Below are 12,857 nucleotides of genomic sequence, written 5' to 3'. Positions count from 1 at the left end.
TCAAAACACAATAGAATCAACTGAAAATTATTACGAATAGGATAGCTTATATTAAAAATTGCTTATTGTTGTAAGCCACTGAGTTCCAAGGCAATTTATTACAAAGCATTATTGTAGTAAATAACATTAATTCACGTGACTAAACAATGCAAAACAAAATTAGAAGATTTAACATTGTGTTATTGCTGAGATCTTCTTCCACAGTAGAAGCACTCTTGTGAGCATCTCTATGGGACACAGTTATCTTCACACTCCATCCTCTCTGAAAGGTCAATCCCCAGAACACTCTCCTAGACTTCCTTTCACTAGTCTTAACATTCATGTTCTTTCCAACCCCCATTATGCCATCCTTTTTGCTACTTCCCATTTGTATCCCAGGACATTTCTCCTTCAAGGTAATCTGTCTTCACCCTTCCCATATTGAGATTGTAAAACAGTAGCTCCCCAAATTATGTCAACATACCATTAAAATCCATACATAAAGAGGTCTTTGATTTTTTTCTCTTCCATTAGGTAATCAGTCATTGGGAAGTAGTACCAACAGAGCCATGAATGTGGGGTAAGGAAAAGACAGAGAATCTAAAGAAGCAGGTACAATGAGAGTACCAGGGAAACCTGAGTAATTACTTTAGCTTGGGTGTAATAAATACACATACTCTTTTATTTTTTAAGGAAATACAGCTGTGCATATCTAATTTTATAATTTATAAGTTCATGTAACACCCAATTTCTGATGAAAAACTTATTTCTGATTATCTTTTTTGATAGGAAAATGAAAAGACATTTGCTAGATTATTGGCTGCGTATTGGGTGCCAGTGGCTGTCATTCTGTGTGTGTGGGGGGGTGAGGTGACCAAGTAGAAAGGAAAGTAGTCAAGGGTATAAAACCCCACCCTCACTCTTCTCCATTATCTCTCATGGTCTCTTGCCACTAATTCCCAGTGGTTGAACCAGCAAGAAGACAGATTACAAAAGATATCTTTGATTCAATCCATTATCAATCAGCCTCATGGATCACAAAACAGAAGATACAAGTGTGAGTGGGCTAGTTAGGGGGATAGATGGGTCTGGAGGAGTGACCACAAGATATCTAGAAAAAATTGAATTTCTTCAATATTTTCATTAATTATAAATATAAGTTTTTTATAAAAATTATTAGAAATCCTATAAACATCATACTTAATATTAAGGCTGTTAAAGAGATTAAAAGTTTTCTTGTCACATAAGCTAGAGACTTTGGGAATCTAAAATCTATAAAAATATATAATTCTGTAACCTGTAAAAAAATTATAAAATTTAGAAATTTTATCCTAAATATATCAATATAAAGGCAATGTGTTCCTGAAAGCACATTACTTTTCAGGAATATTTTACAAACAGAAGGCACTTAAAAACCATATAGTAATAATGAATTTAAATTTCATTGCATGTGTTAGCTACTTACATAAAATAAAGCAGATGAACATAAATTTCAGTTTTTTAAGTAGATCTTTAATAGTTTTTTTAAAGGCCTTCAGGTAGATCTTTAAATCAAAGATAGCCCAAGCAATAAATTATCAACAATGGCAAGAATATATTCCATCATTGAAAATGCATTTATGAGGTATGTAGAATGTGCATGTATGTATCTCAATTTAATTTTATTTTGGCAATTCCTTAAGTAGAACTTCATATAAACCACAAAATACACTATCTACTCTTATAAAGGCCATATGAGATTATATAGAAATTTATCAGCAAAATATTAAATAAAACCAGCTACCACTGACTTTTCTACTACTACTGACAAGGAAAGCCTTCCCAAACATTTTTTAAAAATTGCAAGGGTGTCTGGGTGGCACAGCTGGCTAAGCATCTGACTCTTGGTTTCAGCTCAGGTTGTGGTCTCAGCATTGTAAGATCGAGTTCTGCCTTGGGCTCCACACTCAGCATGGAGTCTGATTCTCTCTCCCTCTGCCTCTGCCTCTCTCGTGCTCTCTCTCTCAAATAAATAAATCTTTTTTATAAAAATTGCAGATGACTCCTTGTGGATGTGAATGTGAATCTGCTCAAGAATCTACTGGGCTCCAGAATTTCCCAGGATGCCTATTCTGACCCTATTGTACCTTTGGTTGCCTCTAAAACACCAATATATATAAAAGTATGCATTTATAAATTACATACCTATGCTATTGTATTAGTACAGTATGCACATCATAAATTCTATTCAAAAACCTTGTGAATCAGAACAAACTCACTCCAAGTCTGAATTATTTATTTTTATAAACAGCTATAGAAACCAAATGTTTTGTAAAATGCATACTTTAAAGTGTGTGTAGAAAAGGGCCTACTCTTACCTGAGTTTAGAGCACTTTTTGCATAATTTTTAGAATTAACTCTTTAGTAAAGGGCAACAAAGAGCATAGACAAAGGCTGAATTAAATTCATCCAGCCCAGGCTCTGGGTGATTTCCTGCTTTTTGAGTTCTGCTCCAGAAGGGAGTGAACAAATGGTGAGTTCAATCTGTGAGTTCAGTTTTACTTTAAAAGGAGTAACAGTCACTGAAACTACATGTAATTTATTTTATTAAAATAACATAATCGAGGAACCACTGGGTAGCTGTATTTTGTCAGGTACAATAAAAGCAAAATTAAAACCCAAATCAAGAAAGAAAATAAAAAGAATAAAGTTTAAAAATATAAATAAAAGTTCTAATCTTTTCTTGCAACTCCCAAAAATGTGCACACCCTACTTGAAAACTATAGTTTTAGAAGACATATAACAAAGGTGTTTGTAAGTGTCCAGTTTGACAAATAATTTCATGTCTCAGGGTAATAATTAATACCTCCCTTTTCTTTTCAAAAGTGTCTTAGTTTAAACGATAGGTTTATGAGCTCCCTAATATAACCCACTTATAAAGCATGTGAATCCTGAATTAAAATTTTTAACTGAATTAAAATTTATTTATAAACAAAGTCCAGCCTCAGCAGAATCATGTAGTAGGCATGCTCAACGGGCAGTACTTGGAGAATAAAAAATCCAATGCCCTTAGACTGTTTAATACTTTACCATAGGTCCCTTATTCTATAGTCTAAAACAAAAAAGTTTCCTTTTGAAACATGTTACCTACATGACTCTTGGAAACATCTCCAGTTTTACTGCCTGCTAGAAGTTCTCAATAAAATCTACTACTGAATTCTCAAAAGCAGATGCATGTTGCTAAAGTATCACTTTAAAACTCTCTTATTTTCCTAGATTTAAAGATTTAGCCAATGACACCAATTGGAAATCACTTAAATTTCTAAATTTCAAGTACTCAAATAATGTAGTCATCATAGGAAATATGTGCCAAAAATTTAAATGTCCCGTGTTACCATAAATACTATGGAATTACCAACAAACCCCAAACTGCAGAAGGTACAGGTTTGCTCAGTGCAGTCTCAGCTATATAAATGATAGCAGCATTAGCATTAACAGCATATATCAAAAAGTGCACTAGTTTGGATGCAAAACAATATGGTCAGAGTTGACTTTTTTTCAGGGCTTCAATTGATTATTCATGCCTCTTGAACAAAGTAAATGGCAATATGAAAAAATTCTTATTATTACCTTTCTGCACAGCTAATGGGATTTCTTGAAGTCTCCAGATTGACCAAGAATCAATTTTCATGTGCATCTTCTTCTTTCTTGATTTTTGTTGTTTTAAAGCTTCTTCAGCTTCTGCACGGTCAGTTTCTAGACTTTTAATGAGATGAATGGCCTCTGATAGCAATGTTTCCATTTCCTGCTTTAATTCTGGACACTTTTCATCTTAAAATAGAAACGTGTATTCACATTTGTTAATAAATCAGCCTATAAACGAGGTGGTGGGAACATAGGTACTAGTTGCATCATTATTCTTTTTAATATTTATATGTTTAATGAGAGAATTTTAGAAAAATGAATTAGCCTTTTAAGGACAGTTTTATTATAATACAATCATAACATTAATTATAACCTTTGAAGACAGATTTTTAAGTGAACATTTTGTAAAATAATTAGAATAGAGAAATCTCAAGCAGTATCTTCATGAATATTTTATCTAAAAAATGTTTTCTTCATAAGCTTTATTATAGAGCTTTATTTTTAAATTATGCTTGTGTTTCCTCTCATTCTATGACAAAAGCGAATCATAATGATTACATCAGATAAATACTGCAAATCCTCAGATGGTTCCTAGAAACAAGATACTTTGTATTCCTTATCAGAAAATAACATCCCTAGTTAGCCCTGCCAGGAATTCATTGTTTCCAAATTCCATTTATTTAGTTATAACACAAATTAACTCCTGTAATGAGAGATACTTGTGATTCCTGGTTCACAGCTCTGAAAAGATATGGTTTAGTGTTAACGAAATGATTAACATGGGTATTCAATTCATCTATTTATACTAGAAACACGCAGAGAGCCTGTTATGTTCTGGGCAATACACTCTCTCCCCAGAGATAGATCAGTAAGGAAGATGGATATGGGTTCCACTCTGGTGAGATTTATACTTGTAAACAGTGACTTTTGCCAAAATGTGACATGACAAGAAGACATAAACAAACACAAAGTATCAAGAAAGGCAAAGCCTCAAAGAGCTGAGGCTACAGGAAAAACAGTAAAACAGGTTCAAAAAAAAAAGGCAACTAATAGACCTCTGTTTTGTTTTGATTTGGACAATAAAGCAATAATTTTCTGCTAGAAGATAATATTACATATTGGTTATAAGTACAATCTCAGTAGTCATACAGTTTCTACTTCTAACCTAGTAAGCCTATCAAAGAAATTCAGCATGCTGCCTGAAAAGAATTCTTGAGAAACAGGTTTCTCTATTGTAATGCATAAAAATTATCTTTTATGGATTGGCCCTTTATTTGGTCTATATTTATTTGGTCTATTGTCTTCTTTTTTCATATTCTACCATATCCTGGACACTTTATATCCTTAATTGTCTGTTTTTTTTCATGACAACATATACAGTGAACACTGTGTTCTCTAGCCAACTTATGATCTATTCAGTTTCTATAAAAATATCTCAGTCTGAAAAGTATAATTAAATTAATGCCACTTAAATCACTTCTGATGCAATATAAATGTTTTACCAAAGATGTCTATCATGTTGTACAAGATATCTTTTGTACTGTTTCTATGATAGCATTCTAAAATAAATGCTGTGTTTATAACTTGAAATGTCTCCAATTCATTGTATTTAATCTCTCAATTTTTTTCTAGAATACCATCTCAATTTTACTGTTTCATACCAAGTAGGTGAGTAACCACCTGCAATTCTTTTTAGCACAAACACTTAATTACAATAAATCTCCCTCAACCTGATACTGTCTTATACTTTGGGGTCAAATGTATGAGTTTATAATAAACATAATTGCAATTAATTTAAATGTTATTATGTCCACTAACATATTAATCTTCTCCTAGCATTTGTCATGTGAAAAATTAAGAAGTAACAAATGAGATTTTTTTCTTCAGTGTAGATACAGTGAAAAGGAAACTAAAAACAGAGCCTCACTATAAGAGACAGCTTTGAAAACAAAATATTAGTACTTTTACAAAATCCTGAATTCTTAGTTATCTCTCATGAAAGGAAGATGTTTAACAAATTTTTGTGGTGAGGGAAGGAAGAGGTGTTTAATATAGTATTAAGAATACATTCAAATATGTTGAAGTAATTTTAACACAAATTTTATTCCAATATATAAATTACTATACATTTTATAAATTGTGACAAGATATTAATCTTAATTTATACATATATATTATATATAAGATATAAATATAGCAGAGCCTCCATGTCCAGTGTGGTAGCCATGAATCACATGTGACCATTTACATTTAACATGTTAAAATTAAACTGAAAAATTAAATTCTCAGTCTTCCTAGCTACATTTCAAGCAGCTACTATATATGGCTAGTAGCTACTCTACTGGACGGTGGAAATAGAGAACACTTTTATCCCAGAAAGTACTAGTGGACAGCACTGAATTACAGTTAGCTTCTTGGGAGATGGAGAGGGATCACTATACACTCAGGACCTAGACCAGTATATCGTATAATAAATATTTGTTGAATTTTGTTGCTTAATCAAATGATAGAAGGCTCTTTCCTACATTAGACACTCAAAAGAATTATAAAACTCTTAAAAATAATTATTGTAAAAATTAAAAATATGTTAAATGAAAAGTCAATGAGCTTTTAAATATAATTTCACTGATTTAAGTATGAGGTACAACTCTACCTCTCTCTTCTGGTTTAACCTCTTTCACTGGTGTAGCAATACTCCAATCTTCCTTCTGGTCTTGTGTGGATGAAGTTCTGCTCCTATATAAAGGGAAAGAGGCAATCAATTAATAAAGAACTGCTTTACTTAAAGTTTAAAGGTAGTAAAACAAATTTTAGGTGATTCTCACATTAAATTTTAAATGTTTGTGGTGAAACTTACTATACATGCTAATGCTACTATCTAAGAGAGTAATATAGCAAAATTCTAATACATAATGGGCTTTATATTTCATGGTAAATTAATAGAAATTTAAAATTTGTTACAAATGACCTAAAAATATTTCAGAGGATATTAAAGAAGTTTTGTGTTTTGTTTTTTTTTTTAAGAAAATGAATTGGTGTTCCTTAGTGTTGCTATCAGAAAAAGGGGGTTTATTGAGAATAATTTGAGAGCTATTTCTCTAACTTCAGTTTAGCAGTTTCCGGGGTACCATATAAAATACAAGGACCAAAAATGCTTTTTCAGATTTGAAATTAATAGGTTTTAGCAAAATGTCCAAATTAAAATGTTATTTCTTTTCTAAACAATTTTTCTAGGGGCGCCTGGGTTAAGCATCTGCCTTGGGCCCAGGTCTTGATCTCAGGGTCCTGGGATCTAGCCCTGGGTCAGGCTCACTCAGCGGGGAGTCTGCTTCTCCCTCTCCCTCTGCTCCTCCCCCCACGACCCCATCCCTCATGCACTTGTGCATGTTCTCTCTCTCTCAAATAAATAAATAATAAATAAATATCTTAAAAAAATTTTTTTTAAATAGTTTTTCTAGGTAAAGTTTTCATCGTATTTAAAAAGAAGTACTTTTCATCTGATAAAAGTTATAAGAAAAACAGTATCAACAACAAAGCAGGGAGTGCTATTTTTATTAAATTATTATTTTTTCTATTAAAGAAGTATTACAAATTAAAGTAAGTTTGTACATACCAAAAATCATAATATAAAATAATCTATACTAATTCATTCTTTTTAGATATAACAGAATATAACACTCTAATGATATTTCAATTTTTATAAAATTAGAGTCATAAAATATTGCATGCTGCCTTAGTTACATGACATTGTTTCCTGTATATTTGACTACAGTTTAATATTCTGATGGCTGCATACTATTTGTCTCATTGTTGTTCCACAATTTATTTAGAAAAGCCTGTTTATTATGAGGTCAGAAAATATTCATCATATTTTCTCCTTTAGTTTTAATTTCATTTTAAAATATTTTTGTTAAATAATCTATTTTTTCTTGATTGTTTGAAAATAAAAAAATGTTGAATGAGTATGTTGCACACTTGAAACTAATGTAACAGTATATGTCAACTATACTCAAAAAATTAATTAAAAATAAAAGAAACATTCATACCACAAAAAATAAATAAGTAAGTAAATAAATAATAAAAACACGGGTGTTGCTGGAGGGAGAGTCTGGCGGGGGCAGGGATAATTGGGTGATGGGCATTAAGGAGGGCACTTCATGTAACATGCACTGGGTGTAATATGCAACTGGCCAATCACTAAATTCTACTTCTGAAACTAATAAAGAAAATAATTAAAATAAAAATAGAAAAATAATTGTCCCAGCAAATAATGCTCTCCCTACTGGTTTGCGATACACTAAATTGTTGCACATAATTGAATCTATTTTTGTGTATTTTTTTCAAAATTTAGTTAATTTTTGGACCAGCAAAATTGTTTTTTTCTTTCTTTTTTTTTTTTAATTTGAGAGTGAGAAGGAGCAGGAACGGGGAGGAGGGGTAAAGGGAGAGGGAGAAGGACTCCCTGCTGAGCAGGGAGCCCAACGTGGGACTTGATCCTGGCATCCTGGGATCATGACCTGAGCTGAAGGCAGACGCTTAACCGACTGAACAACCCAAGCACCCAATTCTTATTTTTTTTAATTGAGGCAAAAGTCCCATAACATAAAATTAACCATTTGGAAGTGTAAGCTTCAATGACATTTACTACACTCAATGTCGTGAATATCACCCCCATCGAGTGCCAAAACATGTTTATCACCTTAGAAGAACGGCCCCTTATTTTTTTTAAAATATGGAACGCTTCATGAATTGGTGTGTCATCCTTGCACAGTGACCATGCTAACCTTTTCTGCATCGTTCCAGTTTTAGTATATGTGCTACTGAAGCAAGCTTCTTATTTATTAAGCAATCTCTCCCCGTTCTCTCTACCAGCCCCTGCCAAGAACCAATGTGCTTCCCATCTCTATGATTTACCTGTTATGGATATTTCATATAAATGGAATCATACAAAAGGTAACTTTTTTATGTCTGGTTTAACTTAGCATGGGGCTTTAGAAATTTATCCATGTTACAGCATGCATCAAAATTTTATTACTTTTTATGGTTGAATAATATTCCATTGTATAGCTATACCACCCTTTATTTATACATTAGTCTACTGAAAAAAAAATTTTAAATTCAATTAGGCAACATATAGTACATTATCAGTTTCAGATGTAGTGTTCAATAGTTTATCAGTTGCGTGTAACACCCTGTGCTCATCACATCAAGTGCCCTCCTTAAATGCCCATCACCCAATTATCCCATCCCCCCACCCACCTCCCCTCCAGCAACCCTCAGTTTGTTTCCTATAATTAAGAATTTCTCATGTTTTTTTCTCCTTCTCTGAGACTTCCCAGTTTTCCCTCCCTTCCCCTATGATCCTCTGCACTGTTTCTTATATTAGACATATGAGTGAAACCACATGATAATTGTCTTTCCAGTTCCATCTATGTCGATGTAAATGGTAGGTATTCATCCTTTCTGATGGCTGAGTAATATTCTATTGTGTGTGTGTGTGTGTGTGTGTGTGTGTGTGTGTATACATACAACATCATCTTTATGAATTCATCTGTTCATGGACATCTTGGCTCTTTCCACATTTGGCTATTATGGACATTGCTGCTATGAACATTGGGGTGGAGGTATCCCTTCAGATCAATAAATTTGTATCTTTGGGGTAAATACCTAGTAGTGTAATTGCTCCATCATAGGGTAGCTCTATTTTTAACTTCTTCAGGAACCTCATACTGTTTTCCAGAGTGGCTGTACCAGGTTGCATTCCCACCAACAGTGTAAGAGGGTTCCCCTTTCTCCACATCCTCACCAACATTTGTATTTTCCTGTCTTGTTAATTTTAGCCATTCTGACTGGTGTGAGGTGGTATCTCATTGTGGTTTTGATTTGTATTTCCCTGATGCCAAGGGATGTGGAGCATTTTTTCATGTGTCTGTTGGCCATTTGTATGTTTTCTTTGGAGAACTGTCTGTTCTTGTCTTCTGCCCATTTCTTGACTGGATTATTTGGTTTTTGGGTGTTGAGTTTGATAAGTTTTTTACAGATCTTGGATATTAGCCTTTTATCTGATGTCATTTGCAATTCTCTTCTCCCATTCCGTAGGTTGCCTTTTAGTTTTGTTGACTGTTTCCTTTGCTGTTCAGAAACTTTTGATCTTGATGAAGTCCTAATAGTTCATTTTTGCTTTTGTTTTCCTTGCCTTTGGAGACATGTCTACCAAGAAGTTGCTGCAGCCAAGGTCAAAGAGGTTGCTGCCTGTGTTCTCCTCTAGGATTTTGATGGACTCCTGTCTCGCATTTAGGTCTTTCATTCATTTTGAGTTTATCTTTGTGTATGGTGTAAGATAATGGTCCAGTTTCATTCTTCTACATGTGGCTGTCCAATTTTCCCAGTACCATTTATTGAAGAGACTGTCCTTTTTCCATTGGACATTCTTTCCTACTTTGCCAAAGATTAGTTGAGCATAGAGTTGAGGGTCCATCCATTGCTGGGTTCTCTATTCTATTCCATTGATCTATGTGTTTGTTTTTGTGCAGTACCATACTATCTTGATGATGACAGCTTTGTAATATAGCTTGAAGTCAGGCATTGTGATGCCTCCAGCTTTGGTTTTCTTTTTCAACATTCCTCTGGCTATTCGGGGTCTTTTCTGGTTCCATACAAATTTTAGAATTATTTGTTCCAGCTCTGTGAAAAATGTCGATGGTATTTTGATAGGGATTGCACTGAATGTGTAGATTGCACTGGGTAGAATAGACATTTTAACAATATTTATTCTTCCAATCCATGAGCATGGGATGTTTTTCCACTTCTTTGTGTCTTCCTCAATTTCTTTCATAAGTGTTCTGTAGGTTTTAGAGTACAGATCCTTTATCTCTTTAGTTAGGTTTATTCCTAGGTGTCTTATCGTTTTCGGTGCAATTGTAAATGGGATCGATTCCTTAATTTCTCTTTCTTCTGTCTCATTGTTACTGTGGAGATATGCAACTGATTTCTGCACATTGATTTTATATCCTGCCATGTTACTTAATTCTTATATGAGTCTTGGAAATTTTGGGGTAGAGTCTTGGGTTTTCCACATAAAGTATCATGTCATCTGCAAAGAGTGAGAGTTTGACTTCTTTGCCAATTTGAATGCCTTTTATTTCTTTTTGTTGTCTGATTGCTGAGGCTAGGATTTCCAGTACTATGTTGAACAACAGTGGTGAGGGTGGGTATCCCTGTCATGTTCCTGACCTTAGGGGAAAAGCTCTCAGTTTTTTCCCATTGAGAATGATATTTGCTGTGGGCTTTTCGTAGATGGCTTTTATGATATTGAAGTATGGTCCCTCTATCCCTACACTGTGGAGAGTTTTAATCAAAGAAGGATGCTGTATTTTGTCAAATGCTTTTTCTGCATCAGTTGAGAGGATACAGTTCTTGTCCTTTCTTTTATTAATGTGATGTATCATGTTGATTGATTTGTGAATGTTGAACCACCCTTGCAGCCCAGGAATAAATCCCACTTGGTCATGGTGAATAATCCTTTTAATGTACTGTTGGATCATACTGGCTAGTATCTGGGTGAGAATTTTGGCATCCCCGTTCATCAGGATATTGGTCTGTAATTCGCCTTTTTGGTGAGGTCTTTGTCCGGTTTTGAGATCAAGGTAATGCTGGCCTCTTATAGAACGAGTTTCAAAGTTTTCTACTGAAAAAATTTAAGGTTGTTTCCTCCTTTTGGCTATGGTGAGTACTGATGATATGAACATTTGTATATAAGATTTTGTTGAACTGTTTTGAAATGTTTTCTGTATATACCTCAGAGTGGAACTGCTGTGTCATATGGTAATTCTAGGATTAACTTTTTGAGGAACCACCAAACTGTTTTTCAAAGTGACTAAACCATTTTACATTCCCATCAGCAATGCATGAGGTTTCCAATGTCGAATAAAAGTGAGAAGAGCTAGCATCCTTGTGCTGTTCCTGATGTTAGGTTGAAAAATTTCGGACTTTACCATTAGGTATAATGTCAGTTGAAGGTTTTTCATAAATGTCCTTCATCATGCTTTCTAATCTGTTCTTGTCTGTTTTTTGAGTGTTTTTATCATGAAAAGGTGTCAGATTTTGCCACATGTTTCCACATTGAGATGTTCACATGGATTTTCCCCCTTCATTTTATTACTGTGGATATATTACACATTGATTATTTTTTTGTATTTTGAAATACCCTTACACATCTGGGAGAAATGTCACTTGGTCATGACATGTAATTCTATTAATATGGCTAGGTTCAGGTTGCTAGTATTTTGTTGAAGATTCTTGAATCTATAGTCATAAAGCCATTGGTCTACATTTCTTTTTCTTATGATGTTTTTATCTGGCTTTAGTATCAGGATAATGTTGGCCTCATAGAATGGTTGAAAAGTGCTCCTTTCTCTTCTGATTTTTGAAAGAGTTAGAGAAGCATTGGTATTAATTCTTCTTTGAATGTTCAATAGAATTCACCAGTCAAGCCATTTGGTCCTGGGCTTTTTATTTCTTGGGAGATATTTGATTACTGATTTAATCTCTTTACTTTTTACAAATATGTTAGATTTTCTACTTCTTCCTCAGTCAGTTTTGATAGTTTATGTGTTCCTAGGAATTTGTCTATTTCATCTTGGTTATCTAAATTTGTTGTTCATTGTATTATCAATTATTCATAGTATTATAATCCTTTTTATTTCTGTGAGATCTATAGTAATATCCCCAATTTTTTGATGATTTTCATAATTCAAGTCTTTTTTCTTTGCTGGTCTAGCCAAAGGTTTGTGAATTTGGTTGATCTTTTCAAAGAAACAACTTTTGTTTTCACTAATACTATTTATTTATTTATTTTTTATTCTTGACTTCATTTACTTCTGCATTAATCTTTATCATTTCCTTTCTTTTCACAGCTTTAGCACATTCATTCTTTTCTAGTTCTGTAAGGTATAGAGTTAGGTTACTGGATTTAGGATCTTCTTTTTTTTTTTTTTTTTTTAAAGATTTTATTTATTTATTTGAGACAGAGAGAATGAGAGAGAGAGAGAGAGAGCACATGAGATGGGGGAGGGTCAGAGGGAGAAGCAGGCTCCCTGCCGAGCAGGGAGCCCGATGCGGGACTCGATCCCGGGACTCCAGGATCATGACCTGAGCCGAAGGCAGTCGCTTAACCAACTGAGCCACCCAGGCGCCCTAGGATCTTCTTTTTTAATGTTAGCATTTATGTCTATAAATTGCCCTGCGAGCATTAC

The 12,857-nt window shown here is 33.7% G+C and overlaps 1 protein-coding gene and 1 non-coding gene across 2 annotated transcripts in view; both read right to left on the bottom strand.

Annotated features, from left to right (window-relative positions):
- Nucleotides 1-12,857, bottom strand: part of CCDC178 (coiled-coil domain containing 178) — a 414,615-nt gene that overhangs the window by 341,950 nt on the left and 59,808 nt on the right. Inside the window, exons 5-6 of the mRNA XM_032421225.1 lie at nt 6,257-6,339; nt 3,589-3,789 (exon numbers count right to left, since the gene is read on the bottom strand). Coding sequence (XP_032277116.1) covers nt 3,589-3,789; nt 6,257-6,339 — 284 coding nt within the window. The remainder of the gene's footprint in view (nt 1-3,588; nt 3,790-6,256; nt 6,340-12,857) is intronic.
- Nucleotides 8,330-8,432, bottom strand: LOC116642884. Its single transcript, XR_004301415.1, has one exon. It is a non-coding gene; the product is annotated as a U6 spliceosomal RNA (small nuclear RNA).

The sequence above is a fragment of the Phoca vitulina genome, unplaced genomic scaffold, assembly GCF_004348235.1.
Source record: "Phoca vitulina isolate PV1807 unplaced genomic scaffold, GSC_HSeal_1.0 scaffold24, whole genome shotgun sequence".
In the NCBI taxonomy this organism is placed as follows: Eukaryota; Metazoa; Chordata; class Mammalia; order Carnivora; family Phocidae; genus Phoca; species Phoca vitulina.
This window is presented reverse-complemented; position numbering and strand designations above follow the sequence as displayed.